At 44.8% G+C, this 18633-nt stretch overlaps 1 protein-coding gene across 1 annotated transcript in view; it reads right to left on the bottom strand.

Annotated features, from left to right (window-relative positions):
* LOC8032191 (prohormone-3-like) overlaps positions 1–17828 on the bottom strand; it is a 197710-nt gene extending 179882 nt beyond the window's left edge. Inside the window, exon 1 of the mRNA XM_040503436.2 lies at positions 17709–17828. Within this exon, the coding sequence (XP_040359370.1) occupies positions 17709–17828 (120 nt within the window). The remainder of the gene's footprint in view (positions 1–17708) is intronic.
* Positions 17829–18633: the final 805 nt, after the last annotated feature.

Genomic DNA, 18633 nt, shown 5'->3' with positions numbered 1-18633 from the left:
TTCGAATTTAAACAAAATACTGTTACTTAAAAAAAAAAAGATACTACGCATCATCGCGGATGTACACAACCTATATCACACTAAACCGCTGTTCGAAACATTCAAGATTATTGCCATTACAAATATGCACCTGTATCGTCTTTTGTATGCTTTCCTTTTCGAAACAAATGAATTCATTCAATTTCTTTGGCGCACCTCGGACTTGGATAAAAAGGAAATCTCGATCAGTATGCGCTGCTCTGAGATATGGTATGTTCCTCATTTCCGCACGAATCATGCTTTACAATTTATTCGCCATATGGTACCTTCTCTACTCAGCAGGTACCATCTAGAAAACATAGATATATAGTCTCTGACTAGAGCTGAATTGTATCAGTGTTTTAACTAATGCGGATGTCTCTCTATGACATTTTTTTTTACTCGCTTTTGCATAATATGCTTCCTGCCGAACGTTTCTGCGCTCTCACTTGTTTACCATGTTTATTGTTACATAAGTGCATGCCTAGTTGGTAAGAGAAACTCGATATGCTGCATAACGAGTCTTTTCAATGTATAACACTTTTCAGCCAGATTGCTATGCTTGTTTTTCTTTAGAGCCCCAGACCCCGTCAAGTTACCATATGGTAGTTTTTTTCTGGAGGCCCGCCAGAGTAAATTTCTGAAAATAAAAATTTCATTTCATTTCATTTCATTTTAGTGGTGGTGGGGAAAGACCGGAGGAAACAAGTTGGTACCCGCGGAAGAAAAGCCAGGTTATGTTTATTTGTTGACCTTTTCTCACAGAACCTACATGGTGTGCAAGTCTTGGTTTGAAAAAAAAATAAGATCCCACCGTTTTGCGTAGAAAATAAATAAACAATCAATCGTGGTGTCTGCAAAAGAAGCTTCATAAAATGCAAAATCTTAAAGCGGAAACGGCATACACTCTCAATGCAAGCTTAAAAATAAAAACCCTTTTATACGTCATGTAACAGAATTCTTAAAAGGCACAAACCACACAGGCGCGCAGAAGCGCACCCTTCAGGAAAGTGACCATCTTTCTTTTTGGGTTAACGGAAATTTGTTAACGGATAAAAACGTCCGTCCTATTTTGCTACCACAAAAAGTGTAAAACAGGAACTTTGAAAGCAATTCGCCACTTTTTATAGCAGTAAGTAATTTACTTAATGACTTAAATCGGTTATTTTCAACTCTACTCGAATTACCTTTGACGCAGCTACTCAGTAACTTAACACATTTACTTATTTTGAGTAACTTGTCCATATCTGCTCCTTTCTAGGCACTCCGGCCACGGCTGACTAGACGAAAAAGCGCGCTTTCTTATGGCCTTAAAAGGGGGTAGTTTCTCCCTCACACCGCAGCTTGGGGGGGGGGGGGGGGGGGGGGGGGGGTTAAATGACTGCCTTCAGAAACTTAGGTAGGCGAAACACTTCTACGTCTAAAAATTATTTAACAAAAATTTTTGTTTATTGTAAACCATATGTGTTTCAGTCTGCGCCGTACAGTTATTTCACATGAGTACATTAACACACGGTTTCAATCACGGTGGTGGGAGCACATATTCATTGTGTTTCAGGCAGTACTACGATGGATTGCGTTGTCGCGCACCCACGCGGTAGGAAAACTCCCACTGCTTTTAAGCGGGAGCAAAGGCTGTAAGGAATGCCGCTGTCTAGCCTGGCCCTGCTACGGCCCGCGTGAACAATGTAGCATGCTCCGTTTATACGTCCAGCGCCTGCTCAGTACGAAGGCAGAAGTAGCTCAAGTTTGCTTTCACTGACGACTGCTTCCGGAAGATATCTGTCTTGTCGCGTACCGCCAACGCCAACCCGATTATTGTTAATACTTCGTTAGTTACACTGCGCCCCGCTCTCTATCGAGGATGAAGAAATAAAGAATCAGGTACACGGGTCTTGTATTGTGTCAACACCGAGCTTTCCGGGAAACAGGCTAGACAGAGTGTCACCTACTGTTCGATCTCCTCGGTAGTACCGGTTCTTGGTATGCTCTGTGAGCTGCTATGGAATTTATGTGTGCGAGAAAGCTTTTGCAGCGTGAGTCTCCAGAAAACAGGGTTCGACAGCATCCTAACCGTCTGGCGCAAACCAGTCTGACTCACTTACCCTGATACATTCTAATCGACGATTGGAAGCTTCGTACAATATTTTGATACCGAACAGTTCGCTTGTAAGCTACGATATAATGCTATAATGATCATCGTCCGGGAGTTCTAAGAGGGTCCCTAGAATAACAGGAGACTGGTTTAAAATAGGTGCCCATTATTGGCAAACACGAATGTTCAATGGCTTAATGGTGCCGGCAATTGTATTGCATGTTTTTGAAGAGGGACCTACATAACACGCGTTAGCTTTTCTTTTCTTTTATTTTTTGTTTTTTTATTTATCCACGCAATTGCAGCCGCCAAAAAATTATACAAACACGAGCAGCATTTACCCTTTCAACTGGCAGTCAGAGCAAGTGGTCACGCGATCATATGCCGCCAATGCTCATCACAGTCACGCGCTGGAGTTGGCAAAGCAGATGGCACGCGTTGACTTCCAGACATTGCGATGGCTCGGCTATTCACGTCATTGCATCCACAAGACTGACTCGGGACACTATCCAAATTCTCGTCGAGGCATTGATTGTCATGATCCCAAGCCGACTGGTCACGCAGTGTTCGTGTTCAATATATGAGCTTCATTTGAGTATTGTTACCAAGGGTGCCTCACGTCAACAACTCAACTCACGACTACGACATCTAATTTTGCGAAGGACACTTAAAGCGGGTGTCCACTTTTATTTTTACGGTCACACAGCGACCGAGAAGCTTCTTGGTCAGTGGCGTAGCGTACGCGCATACTTGGGTCCCACTTGTACCAGTAAGATAGTGCAAGGTGAGAAGCACTCCAACTCATTATCGTTGCACGGCCCCTTTAACTTGGTTAAATTTTGTTGCCCCCTTTAACATTCAGGAGCGAGGCACGTGGACAACAAAACGCCCGGCTCATCGAAAAGATGAGACTGGACTATCAGTTGGACCATAGACTCGTCTATACTCACAAAGCCTGGCAGATCGCCAGGAGACAAGACTGCCGAAAGTGAAAAGGTAGAGTGGCAGATAATGGATGAGAGGAAAGTCATGTAACTGGCGCCCTGCTGCGACGAGACGCTGAAACACATTTCTCCCAAGCGATGGAATGTCCGCTCCTGCTCCTCGCAATCCTCGAGCGTCTTCGCCGCTGCAAAAGCTGTGCGCTCACTACCAGCTTCCCGGAGAAATGCTCCGTGTTACCAGATCCTCGCGCTCCAAATCTGCGACCGGGCGCTCTATGACTCCGTTGTTGAACATCCACGCTTTGTGTGTAGAGAGGAGGCTATCGCTGGTGGCATAATATAAGACATTCCTGTGGCACTTTGTTATATATTTCAACCGCATTAACGGCAGGTCGTAAATGTTAAAAGAAGTTTAGATTTATTTTATTTTGAAAATAAAATTGCCTTTACTACTCATACTAAATAAACAGACCCTTTATAACATGTAACAAGTAATTAGGAATATGTTGAAAGTTTACTTTTACTATGCATGAGCGTGACTCAGCTATACTCCGTTTCACCTTATGTTGTACCGCAGCGAAGGCTAGAAGCGCGAGCTCATAGCGTTGGCAGCTGCCCTTGGTGCACGAGAGCTTGTGCCGCCGAGATGTGCCCTACAGCAGGGAGCTCGCGCTCATATCCTTTCCTGCTGTACAACAAAAGGTGAAACAGAGTATAGGAATGTAGGTTACTTTTTTCTAGCTATGTCAGTATTTTGATCCAAAGGCGAAAATTTATAATCACGGGCCGATCTGTCCCTCTTTATCACGAGCGTGTCCATCCCCTGTGGGGACGAAGGTGCATTTGAATAATCGAACAGGTCGAGTGTGAGCCAAATTATAAATTCTATAACTAGAATATAAAAAGCGAAGCAGTATAGGTACTTTTTGTTTGCAAGAATGTCATACACCGACAGCACTATGTGCAATCTTTCACATTCAAGTTGATCAGGAATAAAACCCTTCGAATCCTGGTTTTGAAATGAAAGTGATGCAAGTTCTTTTGACACTCATGAAAGAGCCATATCAATGAGCCTGATTCAAAGGCTGCGCTAAAAGCAAGCTCTCCGTCGCGCTGTTAGGTATGTACCTAAACTTTTTGTGATTCCCTAACTTGCCCCACAGCAAAGCTTTTGAGCCTATTTGATCACTAAATAGACGTGTCCACCATAGAAACGGCACTTACGTATGTTTAGCTACGCAAGTGCTTGCAAAAAAAGAACTCTGATAAAAAATATGTGCCGCAGTGAAAACAAAATTGCATACTATTTTCCTAAAAGCTTTTATTGTATGGAAGTTATGTGCTAAAAGGGCTACGCTGTTTTAGGTTTCAGTGTCACAGACTGATCTCGAGAAAAGGCAACTAGTACGACTCACTAAAGTTCCCCGAAGTGACCCGAATTAACAAAAACACGGCAGCATAACATGCGGTGACTGAGCTATACATAAAATTAGAAAGTCACGTTGTAATGAGGAGGATGAGTGAAACGGTTGCTGCACCACTTATCGTTGAACAAATTACAAATACAGTGACGACGACGTGGGCACTGTTGGAAATATCTAAAAAGACACAAATTAAAAAAAACAGCTGACAAAACTGGAGAATTCACGCCAGTTTACGATTCGTGTATGGTACTCACTTTATTTAAATGATGATGCACATGAGATATGACGACATACAAATTGTGATGCTGTCTGATACGATGCGTGAGCGCAATTGTAGAACTAAGCAGATCTCAATTGGACAATAAAATATGACAGCTTTAATTTATTAGTTACCTGTTTTCATTAACTTTTACTGCCGAAAAATAACAACTTGAAACTTCTGTGATCAGGCATATAAAATCAACTGGCGTGACAGTCACGAAAATAAAAAAAAACAAGAGTAAATCATCATTTTGCAGACGCCGTAATAAAAGGAATAGGCAAAAAAAAGAGAAAAATTAGTGGTTTTGAATTCTTGATGCAATTGCAATGCAATGCTAACATATGAAAACAAGTATGGAACAAAGGACGAACGAATCTAGAGCGTTCTCGCGCATCCGTCCTCACAGATGTATATGACGCGTTTCTAGAAATATAATGCGAATACTCAATAGTGACCTCCCTTCCGAGCGGCCACTCCTCAAATAGCGAACGAATAGTTGTCATAGAAAAACAAAGCTTAATGTTTAGCCCCATCACAACCACCTCAAAAGACCGTGCCTCGTACAGCCGCGTTACAACATGAATTCCGATAGAATGCGTCCAACGAAAAAGTTTAAAGCGGCACGAGTTCGGTTGTTGCTGGCGCGATGCTGCCAACAAAGAAAGAAAGCAGAACGGCGCGAGGTCCTTCGGTTCTGCTGCGATGCGGCTAAGTGAAGCCAATCAAATTTAAGCACTGCAGTAACAGCACACTCCCCGTTTGTCATCACCAGATGGCACTCTTGCAAGATAAAGTAATGTTTCATAACTTTGGAAACGTTCCGAAGTTTTAGGATCCCTCTTCACTATGAATAAGGAGGAGGGTTTGAGTAACTGGTTGAATTTAAGTTTCTAGTACTCCTCGGGTTGACGTTTTCCCGACCTTCTTGGTAAGAAGCCTTGATGAAAAAATTATGTCCCAGCATTCCGGATCAGTCAAAACGGAAACGAGAGGTCTGGTGTTTATGATAGCCGAAACCTCCGCTCCGCCAGGAATGCTACTAAAGTCTCGAGGCTGAGACGGCTCTGGCGGCTCCATCTAGCAACAAGACATCCGAGATCCGGCGTGCGAACCCGATCATCCGATTCCAAGGTTTTCCAAAGTGGAAAGAATGAGGAGTGTTATACATCTAACTGGCTGTTCTGGCTTGAAAAGAAAGTCTCCACTTTGTTTGTATCGAGGTTATTAGTCTTCACTCCGAGCTCAGAACATGCTCCGACGAAATTTGTCCCACAGTCAGCTCACAGCTGCGTTGCAGGTCTCCTGATTGCAAATAAAAAATTCAAGAATGCGTTGATAAAACTCGAAGTGTCCATAGACTCTAGGACTTCAATGTTTACCGCCTCGATACTCATGCATGTAAACAGCCCTCCCCAGCATTTACTGTTGAGCTGCCCACCTCTAGTGCGACGCGCAGTGACATTTAGTGGTCCGAGGACTCCAACCCCCACTTTTCCAACGGCAGGTTCTGCACTTAGTCGATCTGCCTGTAGGCCTGTCATCTCCTGATCCAGCTGTCTTCCTCGCAGCTGGCAGCACATGAGGCACCTTTGTATGAACGAGGTGATGTGACGTTTTGGTCCAATGAACCAGAATACTGATGCTCTGATTGCTCCTTGGTAATGTGTCAACTTTGATGTTTGATCTGCTCGCGGTCCGCAGTAGCAGCATGAAAATGGGGGGTTGACCAGGTATAATGAGTGGTTTCTTCTGCTCTTCAGTCAAGTGTGGTGCCTTGCCGAAACGACCGCTGAGCCTCAAGAAACCCGCGTCGTCGATATAAGAATCCAGTTTCAAAGCGGTTTTTTTTTAACTACTATTTTCTGCGTAAAAAACCTAACCTTCACTGCATAGGCTTCGTGCTGGACGGAACAAATGACGATATTTTTCGCAACAGTGAGATGTTCCACAAAAAATTGACTTGTTCGAATGAAATAGTTTGGCAGATCCGCCGACTCAACACGATACGGCTGCCAAAATGTGAGCTGCCCGTATTAGGTAGGCCACTGCACGTACCAGTTTCGCCCAGCTGGAACAACGGCCGAAACGTTTAGTTCCGAGTCCTTTAGTGGTGACACTTGCAACTAAGACACTCGCTTGAGGGCAGACCTCGAGGTAAGCGTTGGGGTCAATTAGCTGTATCTCGTTCTCAAGCACATCTGAAGACTCCCTTTGACGACTCAAAAATTTGAGCCAGCTAGCCAAGTTATCTCTTTCAGCCGTGCTGCAGGTGTGAATCTTGTCTCAAGATGTGCAGGATTTACATCAATCGAAACGCCATGGCATTGATCTGGCTGCGTGGATCTCCTAATACGTTGCACTCTGTAACTGACGTACACGTAAATCTTTCTTGTTTGGTTCTGTATGCAACCTAGGACCACTTTGCTGTCAGTGTAGAGGCGTACAGTATCAAAAAGAACATCCATTTCATATTGAATGACCTCTGCAAGCTCAACGGGTAGCACAGCGCCACAATGCTTGAGCCTTGGAATGGTGTGCTCAGGACGTGGTGCTAGTATAACTTTGCCCATAATAAAGCCTACGTGATAGGAACCTTCCGAGTCCGCAACTCACAGATACTCCAGAGCTGCCACAGCTATGGTAGTGGCGTTTAAGATGTGTACTTCCTTCTGTTGAGTCGTGCTAAGTGACACGGCCGCATAGGCGCGACGAATTTCCCTCTGCTCGAAAGTACGCAGAGAATCTTTCCAGTTCTCCTACGCTTTCCTTTTGTCATTCGGGGGGGGGGGGGGGGGGGGGGGGGAGGGGAGGAGAGGAGTTACAGTCACAAGCTTCCGTGATGAGTTCTTTCAGAAGAGACTATCTCTGAACGGTGACTGGAGCCAAAACTCTCAACGGGTCGTACAGGCTGTTCACCATTGACATGACACCACGCCGGGCGAATGGTCTTTCTTGAGTCGGAATCCAAAATGTGAAAGCGTCTTTTTTTAAATCCCACAAATTCCGGGGCTGCTTAAATAGGTGGGCAATCACAACCCAGATCGAACTCCTTTAGATCCTTTGCGCGGTCAGCCTTGGGGAACGCTTCCAGCACTTTAGTGCTGTTGCAAGCTATCATCTCCTCCCTATCAACTTCCCTATCAGCTATCAACCTCTGTTTACTAAGTATAATATCCTTCCTATTAAGCATTTGCATGAATACCACCTGATGTGTTCCATTTGTTTTGCACCGGCGTCAGTTATTGAATTCTTATATCGTATTTCGCAATTAACTGAAAGCCTCAGCATCGTCAGCACACGTCGTACAGAGTTTTGGGCTATCCCTATGTCACGTACAAACGATAATCTGCAATCCCTGCGCCATATTCTTCCATCTTTGTTAAATACGTGTCTCACCAAGAACATAGATATATATTCGGCTAGCAAGAATGACATATTGTCGTATCTTATCTAGTTGGTTTTTGTTGTATTTTCAATTTTTAAATGAATTGTAGTATTTATTTTCATGTATCTATATGTGTGCGTACTTGTGCATTCATTTTTTTTTCTATTGAATGGTGCAGCCTGTAAACGGGGGAGCCTGAGCCCAGTCAAGCGGTTCTTGAACAGCTATTTGCCTAGGCTCCCCTCTATAATTTCTGGAGAATAAAAAGATCTGATTGATTGATTAGTTGATTGATTGATTAATTGACTGATGTCAAGCCCGAAGTTACGAACTGCCAACATTTGTTGCGTGCAAGTAGTAGGCCAGTGACAACTTCTTCTGTCGCAAGATACCTGAGTCCATCATCAACAGAGAAGTCATCTTCAACAAACTTCCTGGTATCCTTTCCCAGATCCTTCTTCTCTATCATGCGCTGTTCTTCGGAGTCCGTATGTAGTGCCCGCTGGTGATGGACTGTTAACGAAGACATGTACTTCATCGGATACTCCACGACCTTGTCATGGAAGTCGTTGTTGTACAATCACAAGAACCTCAGGTAATCTGGGTGGTTTTCATGCACTAAAAAGCAATAGAACATCTGCTGAATATCTGCTGTTAAAGCGATGAATAATTTTGTAAAATTAATCAGTACACCGAGCTGGCTGTTCTTCAAGTCTGGTCGGGTGAGCAGAGCGCTATTGAGTGGATTATCGTTAAACTGTGCGTTAGAATCGAATGTAACTCTGGTTTCATCTGGTTTTCGTCGGGGATACACACCGAAGATAGGAAGGCACGAACACTCTTCTTTCTCCTTCAGTGGTGGAGCTTCTTAAGCATGGCCGTTCTTGAATATCTTTGTTCCTGAAGCTTATGAAATGTTATTTCATGTCAGTTTTTTTTTTTTCTGAAGTGTGCGTCGTCGCAATTATGAAAGACGAGATTGCGCAATCTCCTTGTTATTGAGGAATCGCTGTCTCGGCTCACGTAAGGGGAGAGGAGCTACCCAGCTACACGTCCAGTCCTTCAAGTCCACTGTTGAAGTCCAGTCTTTGAAGTCCACTTGAAGTCCACTGTTCGTAATGCTCAAGAGCCCCTTATCCTCCATCGAATCAACAGGTTGGTTGTCCTCCTTGGTCATCTAGAACAACAACTTTGTCATATCTTAATCACACTTGTATTGAACTGGATAAGTAAGTTGGGTCAGTTCTCCGAATCCGGTGAATTCTGCTTTGACTACGAAATGGTGGAGGCACGACAAAGAAAGTGAAGGTAGCCCGTTTTCAAGCACTTTTGTCTTCAAAGTAGTTACACAGTCCACCTTAGGAATGAAATCAATGCAAACGTCACCGACGATCACCCATCCAAGCTCCAGTCGTTCAGCGAAGGGAGCATCAAGAAGTCCATCGCAATGCATGTACCTTGTGAACTCGAAGGATGTCTTCGCCCAGCAGAAGCAGAATCTAATCGTCCAGTTCCAGTGGCGGTATAAGACTGGCTAGGAAATCGAGTTGTGAGTGGTGACGTGCAGCATCTGGATTCGCAATCTCCATCCTGTTGTTCAACATGTGGTTGCACTGCCTGGGTTGGGAGAGGCAGTTGCACGCTGCAATCGACACTCTCAGCAATAAATCAAGTAGCTTTTCTGCCAGTTGCCTCTGCCCTTCCAGAACACGTCCTCAAAGTGTGGGCGAGTTACCCCCCTGGACGTCAAAGAGATCGAAGAGCGCTGTCTTTGCCGGGGATGTTACTCTGGTCGTCAAGAATGACGTGCATCTTTATAATCTTCGGGGTTTGACTCGTATGACGGACATTCACTAAGCAAATCCTGGAACAAGATTTTTTACTGTAGTTCTACCCAGAAAATTACATGCACATGGAAGACGCATCAGGTGACGGTCCGTGGTCTTTCTTGCCGTATTCAGTGCATCACCCGGGTTGAGACCATGTCTTGTTGCTGGCCTGTCATTTTTGAGGAACCTTAGAAATGCATTTACCGTTGTGGCGAATGCAAAGATTGGGTCATCTCTTGACCGTGCCTGGTTCCGAACAAACTTTGAGAAGAATGCAAAGGGCGGAATGGCGACGTGGTGATCTGCCTTGTATTTTGAGCCCTTCAACATCCACGTGTTTTGCAAACTAATTAGCTGTTTTTCCTCAACACAGCTCAGCAATCTCGCAGTGTCTATATAGCTGAGCCCCGTTGAGTGAGGGTCAGCTTTTGTTGGCTCTAGTTACAGAAGCAGGCGTTCAAGGTCTGAAAACTTGTGCGTGTCGTTTCCGACAGCATAGCAAAGCTTCATAATCTGTTAAAAAGAGCATCTTCGTTGAATTCCGAAGGCCGTAGCAGTCTTCCAGTCTTTCCCTGACTATACTCAACCCTGCCGAGGATCTGTCGACGTGCACCGGCCGCAGCCTTTTCGCATAGCCCTAAGACTTAGTCACAAGCCATTCTGCTAGGAGATCCAGCTCTTCATTAGCTGTGACTTCAACAATTTGGTTCATTTTTTTTTTAATGTGGCTCTCCATACTCTGTAGCTCTTGGGACGGTCATCGAACTTTGTGTGCCTTGTCTTGCTCAGTTTTTGTCGAACCAAGTACTTTGTCACTCCAATCGTTTCTTGCGGAGCAACGTGCTCGAGCAGCCGTGAGTTTGGGACCTCGGGAGCAACAGCCTGGTCGAGGACAGTTTCCCAGGTGCGCTGAATACGATGTTCCGATATTTCAGAGGGGATCCGATCGAAGTGACGCTACCCGCCGTGCTGTGGCGCGGCTATCTCCAGGTTGTCTGCTTTTTCTTCCGCAGCAGCTGCTTGCTTTTCTAGATGTAATATCTGTAACTCAGCATCTAGTTTGGTACTTTTGAGCTTCACGGCTATAGGACTTGTGTAGTAACAGAAGCACGTGTGCGTGCCGCGGCAGCTTAGGCGCGTGTCCAGGCTGCAGCCATGCTTGTTGGGGTCCAGGCCGAACTCTTTGTACGCGCTGATCTTACCGAGTGCTTTGAACCCAAAAGCTGTGACTTGGCAGGCCTCGCCGAGTGGTCGCAGATACGTATTGAACACTATTAGTTTAGAGGCTTCGCAACATGCTCGAGTGTCCGGTCCGTGTCCATCAGTACGTTCTGTACTGCAAAGGCTCTTTCACAAAACACTGTTTTCTGATCGGCTAACATTAGGTGACTTTGTTCCACCTTAACCCCCAACAAGTAGTCCAGATACCGATCTCACGACGCTTGGTAACGTCCTTATTCTTCCTGGATATGAATTGTCGCCGCTTGCCGCCTTTGGGTGTTTTTATCCTCTTGAACTTCTTGGAGGACGCTTGCGATACACTGCCAGGCGCTATCAAGCCTTCTACGGTAATCGTCTTTATTGGCTTCATAGCTTGGCAAATCCTTCTGCGACAGCGTTATCTTCCGTCGCGACATCAGGTCTTTCGACGGCTGATCCTTTGTAGTGTTGCCACTCACTTGACTAGTGGCTGATTTGCGATCCGAAGCTCCACGACGAGGTCAGCTGTTTGAGATGAACCGAAGCGTCGAGGCTTGACCGCTTTCCAAAGTGCCCGCTCGGCTTCCACCGTCTTTTACGATTCTGATTCCCTGGCTCGCTTCCGAGCGGCCATTCCTCAGGTAGCGAAATAATACTTGTTATAAAAAACAGTACTTAACGTTTATCTTCATCACAACCACCTTAAAAGACGGTGCTTCGTATAGGCGCGTTACAACATAAACTCCGATGGAATGCGTCCAACAAGAAATATAAAGCGGCAGGACCTCATTTGTTGCTGGCGCGATGCGGCCAACACAAGAAGAAAATAATACTGCAAGAGATCGTTCATTGCTGCTGCGATGCGGCTAAGTCAAACCAGTCAAATTTCAGCACTGCAGTAACATCACACTTTGGCTGGTTCCGCTCTCCGCATCAAGTTATGTTTCTTTATGCGGTGGTATTGACGTTGCAGGCAGCTTTTTGCTTTTGTACCACGAAGCCTGTGTTCATCATCATCATAACAGCTCATAAACGTTTGGCGTAGCACTTGCCTGTAGATTGCTTGCAGCTGTAGAGACTGAAGCATAATCGCTATGGGTTAGAAAACAAATGAAACAGGCGCCGATTCTCAAACTTCTTTGCGACATTAAATGCCGAATTTTCAGTAGATTAGCGTTTACCTACCTTTGCTGAAAGCCCCAAAGAAAAGTGCGAGGACGCCAAAGCTAAATATGGTCATAAAGTACTGCCAATTAAGAAGGGAGTCCTTACGGTTACGTTGTTTTCGAACTATACTGCAGAGCTTTTGAATAGGCCCCTGAGCGTGTAAAGAACAAAATATGGATAACAGAAACACGTAAAAACATAAAACGCGTGTCAACGATAACTTTATATTCAGATAAACAGGTGCACTGAAAAACACAACCAAAACAACAATGCAATTGCATTTAGAAAATAAAGAACCGCCAATCAGCAAATTATATCGAATTGTGTAAATCACAAAATTATCATACAAAACAAAAGGAAGACCAGGAATAAGAAGGCCTTAAATATGTAGAGAATCTCAGGCAGCACTTAAAGCAATGAATGCAATGCGCCCTTAAAGCCCGAACGCATACCTCGTTTATATAGAAGCTACCAATGATTGCCTAAATTTTGAATGTGCAATAAGATTACTATGTATCCCAGGCCATAGCGGCATCCAAGGAAATATGGAGGCGGACAAGCTAGCCATAAACGCCCACACTTGTGACGGGGTTCAAATGATATCTTATGAAAGTACCGACGTAAAAGTTAGGATAGATAATCACTCCAAAGAAATATCATGAGATATATGATTTACTGGTCGAGATAGAAACTGTATATTATATAAAGTAGACCCAAATGTCCTTTTACCAATTAAAAATGACCTTCTAAGATAGATCGAAGCGTTATTACACCACTGTGACTGTAGATTCGAGACAGAAACAATAGAACATATTTTCATCGACTACCTTCGCTTCAACCAGAATCCATCACGACCTAAAGAACGACTGAACCTTATTGACAACTGACCATTATCTCTCAACAAGGTACACCGCAGCCTAACACAAGCTCTGAGAAACAATCATTTTCGGCAATCCGACGATTCCTGGAAAAGGCTGATATTCTAGGTAATACTAAAATCTGGTGTACTATATGATGCAATATATATCTGTGCAAGTAAATGATACTGAATAACTTTACATGCCCGGTGAGAATGGTGGTGTGATAAGGGATGTGACATGTGAAGTGAATACATGAAAGGATAAAGCATCGAGGACGGGGACGGAATTATTTGTTTTCCCCCATCGAAAACGTTAAAACCCTTGGGGGGAGCGGTCTTATATTTTGTGACATTCTATGTTTTTGCTAAAAATGAAAGAAGCTCTGCCTCTGCACCCGTCCGCGATGTTTTATTTCTTTATGTATTTTAAATATTTAATCAGCAACGATAGATACATTTTTTTTTTAAATCAACCATCCGGGAATAGGTGAATATTAACACCGTACTCGGACCGATTTGCTTCAAGTGCGGTCAGTTTCAGCGAGAGTGAGAACGCTTTCTATTGAGATAAAAAAAAAAAAACATTGGATTGCAAGATATTTTTTTTCTTTTTGAATTAATCATGTTTTCCAAATAGGGCCTTTAATAACATGTTTTCTTTGCACAAATACTGTAGCAAAAATGCTCTATAACAGAACGGGCCCTGTTTCCCGGTTTTACGCGAGTTAAAAATTATCAAAGAAGAATACAGAGGAATGCGGCCACTGAACTACATCTTTAAAAAAGTAGCAGGTTAGTTTTTACAGGTTGGCGAGAACAGAAGTAGAATGAAGGTACACTATCAAGCCGTTCTTAGATGTCGAAAAGCTGAGGTAGTTCGGTTTTCACCTAAATATCCTCAACGCGCCATAGGTGTTAAAGGGACACTGAAAGGAACACAAATAGATATAAAGCGTGGCACAAGCGAATCTGACCCGGTAAAACGAGCCAGAAAAAATTTGCGCCTGGACATAAAAAGCTCACATTTTCACCAAGTGTGCACTGAACAGGTCAGTTTTACCTACGTTAATATCAAGGCATAGTTATCTTTCTCTAAAAAGGATTATAAAAACTTGCCCAAGTCAGCGCTGGGTGCGCCTGCAGACGATCGAGTTGGCAACAGTAATAATTTGCAGCTCTATATCCCTGCACTGATGCACTGTACAAACTGTGGTGCCCTCATTTTGGGTAGTACAAGCTCACTTGACTGGGCATCACACTACTTATGGAGCCTTCACTGAGTTTTTATCTATCTGTGTAGTGCCGAAGAACGGAAGAACACCTTTCGACGTCCGAAATCGACCAGATTCAACGCCTCAAGACAATCGAATGTGGCAGATTCATGCCACCACCACTAAAGTACGCAACTCTTATCACTGCTGGATGACGTCCCTACCTCGGTCGTCTCAACGTTTTGTTCCTTCGGAATCAATAGGTGCGGCGCGCAAACGGAACATCCAGGTAGTGTCGTATTTGAACGGAGACTGAACGGGACACTCTGGACTGATGTTATGCCTTATGTTCAAAGTGAAAATGTGTTGGTACTCTTTGAAATTGATCTAAATATACATTTAAATGAACGCCACTAATTACGTAGCCAATAACAAAATTGAATCCCAGCACAAAAGTTTGTGAAACGCCGCATAACCCTTTTAACTGGTACGCCATTCTTCGAGGTGAACTGTGTTCTCGTCATTAGATGTAGACTTTCAGTCAATTGATGATCTGGTCGACCTTCACATGTGGCTAAGCTTAAGCAATAAGTTCAGAGCCGAGATGTGGTTGTAATGTACCCATGATCCGAAAAGCGTTTCATTATATAATCTGCAGGGCGATTAGGTATATAATATATTAAAGTTGTAGATATAAAAAGTACAAAATAATAAAATAAGTTTTAAAATCATTCTCCACAATGACAAAGTACCAACGATGAACATCAGTTGAAACGCAATGAAATTTAATGTTCATATATGTTCTGCGTGATACCAAGATACAAGCTGTTAAATTGCCCGCAATTAGTTTTAATATTTTTAAGTCTTTTGGGGGACATGCGCTTTATCATCTCAACATTTTTTCGGTTACCCCTCCCAGCCGCTTCTTCGCCTTCCAGCATTTGTTTAGATGGGGCAACCTTTCTTTACGTCAACAGTCCACGTCTCAATTCCGGTAGTCACACTGAAACGCATGCGAAAGCACTGGAGAGTGACTAACAAATAAACAGAGAAGAACTAAAAAAAAATCCCCACGTCACCCGAAGAGAATATAACCCAGCTCCTCAAAAAGTTTGAACCAGCCGCTCAACAACTGTAACTTGAGGGGAGAATCGTACAGCGAAAGCTTCTTGCTACGCGAAAGGTGCCTAAAGGATGGATCGCGCATTTGCGTTTGATATTGGCCGACCGCATTACAACGCCTTGTGACGCTTGCCCATTCGCGTCACCTACCCGGTAGCTAAGGAACCCCTCCGATGGGCGTAGAACTAGACCGATGGTTTTGCGCTATTTGCGAGATCAAATGTGCGCGTCGTTATTGCGAAATGGTCGCTTATGACACCTACAGAATCATTTCGAGCCTACGATAAAACGATGATACTAACAAATTGGGTAATACACGCAAACTGCAAGTGCATTCAAAAGTAAGCAATCAATTTACACTGAGACCCTTTGGTAACAGGGCGTTCGCTCCCCAGGAAGTGTCGCATACGCAATTTCGAAGCTACCAAGGTCCCCCATGAACGCGACGCGAACGACATGCGCGAAATTACGAACACGATGGATGGCACCCGGTTGTTACATCTTATAACGTAAGCAGTCAAAAGCGGTCGCAACACGGTTGGTCACACCCAAACGTCAATGTGTGAACCCGTCTTCGGGTACATGAGCCGTTCTTTTCTTATCGCGCGCAGGCGCCGGTTGTAGGACGAGGCACCCACTGGATGTGCCGCAGTCTTCACAATGCCTCGCGCGAGGAAGGAGCGGACTGAAGGGGAGACAGCTGCACAGATATGGCTAAGGGCGGGGTACAACCAACTTCACTCGATGAAAACGTGCGAACATTTGGCGCGTAATTGCTCGCTAGCAATTTATTAGGCGGAACATCGCCTTCATAAGATACGAGCCATGATATCGCATTGTTGACGTCTGCAGTGAGTGACTGCAGAAACACAGGTCCGTTTTTCTTCGAGTCAATTTCTATTTGCGGTAAAGTGCTGCGGTGTAATGTGGTTTTCCATCGTATTAAGTCCCTCGAAGACGAAGACATACTCATCGTAGGAAGCTGCGTGTAGACTGTTTCGAATTTTTCCTTCGCAAAATTTCCTTCACCGAAAAACTTGCCCTTTGCACTTGAGGGTTCCGGAATATTTAAGGCGACACGTAGCTGTCTACTGATTATGTTACACAGCGAGACTGTAGAGGCAGTCGGGGCTCATAAGCGAATGCATTAAAAAGTAAAACACCTAGCCTCTTAAAACACCGACAAAAAGCACCTCGGCCAAAACAAAACAGTTTTGACTCGTTTCGTTCGCAGCAGTACATCCTTGTACCCTATCGGACCTCGTAATTCGATGTGGGTATTTTATTGACTAAGACTAAGGCGTTGCTACGTGGGGAAAGGTGAACAAAAAATTGAAAAGAATAAAAGACACCATGCATGGAAACAAGTGCAAAGGCCTTTTCTCATAAAGCCTCCATGGTGCAGTGCCTGGCACTGTTAACGCGAGCACAACATCTGCGCTTTTACGCGTTTCTCTTCTAAAGAGTATACGGGCAACAAAATTGGCCACTTATAAAAGGTGGCAGGTTAAGAGTGAATCGGAAGCTCCTCCCACCTCTTTCCACTTTAGTAGAGCGAACGCTGGAAAGGAGGTCGCCTCTTCTCCAGCGTCCGCTCTGCTAAAGTGGAAAGAAGAGGGAGAAGCGTCCGATTCACTCTTAACCTGTCACCGACTACAGATTAGTTCCCGTAATGACAAATTTCCACCGCATTAGTAATTCCAATGACAAACGTTTAATAAAAAAATTAATTAAACTGTCTAAAATTTTTGTTTGTGTTAAGAGTATGGCACCATGTACATATATTCAGTAAATTGCTTCGTTTTGGTCTTGGTAACGGTTCCACTTAGTAAATAAAAGCACTTTTTTGTTTTAGTCCCCGACAGCGGACAACGAGAGATCTGTGTCTATTTTATAGAATCGCAGCCAGCTTACAGAACAAGAAAAACAGTTTCGCGTTTCGATCAAGTAGAGAAAGGCTAATGTCATTCGTATCGGCCCTTTTTCGTCTTGGACTCTGCGGGGATATTCGTCAATGCTACGCGCTTCTCATTATGCGCGACTCCCATCTGAATATTTTACCAAAATGTGCCAAAAGTAGCCGAATTGTTCTTCCGAGCCCAGGTGGCCTTTTAGTAACCCGTAATATGCGTTTATTGTAGTGAAACCAATCCAATGGAGGGTCGTTGGGTGTGGCGAAAGGCGAGTCTCACCTGCGAGACCTCGGTGAGCGCCGGAGCTGGCGCGCTCCAGGGGTCCGCGGCCCAGCCACGCGAGTTGGACACCGCCGCCGAGATGAGGAGCACGAGCCCCGTCAACAGACCCGCCTGCATGTTGAGGACTCGTTCAAAGAGAGAGACGCACGCGAAGCAACTTGGGACTCCGGACGCGAAGAACCGCTCTTTTGTTGCGACTCGGGTCGGAGAAGACGACCGGACAAAAGCACGGAATGGGACTCGGAGACGCAGCGCCGATCAGCTTGAGCACATCTGATGCGGACGACACGCGCCCGGTTTTTAAAAAATCGAACGAGGGCTCGGGGCTGCCGCGCAGGCGCAGAGTCCGCTCTGCCCTGGGTGCGCGTGCGCCGATTCTCGGAGCAGCCAATCGCCGGCCGGAACGCGGGGCTTCGGATTTTTGGCTGCGGAGACTGCATGCGGACATGCCTGCCGTGGCGGGATGCGGCTGCCGCCGCCTGTCAGAGGAAAAAAAAAACGATGCCGCCGATGACGTCTCTGCTTTCTCGCTGCGGTGGTAGCACACCGAAAAAGCCTCGATACCATCGACAACGTCGGGCCATCCTGGTCACCGTGTAGGTTAGGGAACAGGCTCGTACAGGAGGCTCCCTCGGTTGACCTACGCCTCATTTACACCGATGGAGAGAAATGTTTTCTGAAGGTTTCCAGCTGAACGTAGAAGTAAAAACCAAAGAGTGGAGAAAAAGAGACACACTCTTTTTCTCCACTCCTTGGTTTTTACTTCTACGTTCAGCTGGAAACCTTCAGGAATCATTTCATACCAACCGGCTCAGCTCCAGGCAGTCACGAGAAATGTTTGTTGGTTGAGCCGAAAAAATGTTTTTATTTGAACCGGGAGTCATGCCAAAGGACGTGCGGAGGAAAAGAAAACTTGAACCCG

The sequence above is a fragment of the Ixodes scapularis genome, unplaced genomic scaffold, assembly GCF_016920785.2.
Source record: "Ixodes scapularis isolate PalLabHiFi unplaced genomic scaffold, ASM1692078v2 PGA_scaffold0__279_contigs__length_252992795, whole genome shotgun sequence".
NCBI classification, from domain to species: Eukaryota; Metazoa; Arthropoda; class Arachnida; order Ixodida; family Ixodidae; genus Ixodes; species Ixodes scapularis.
This window is presented reverse-complemented; position numbering and strand designations above follow the sequence as displayed.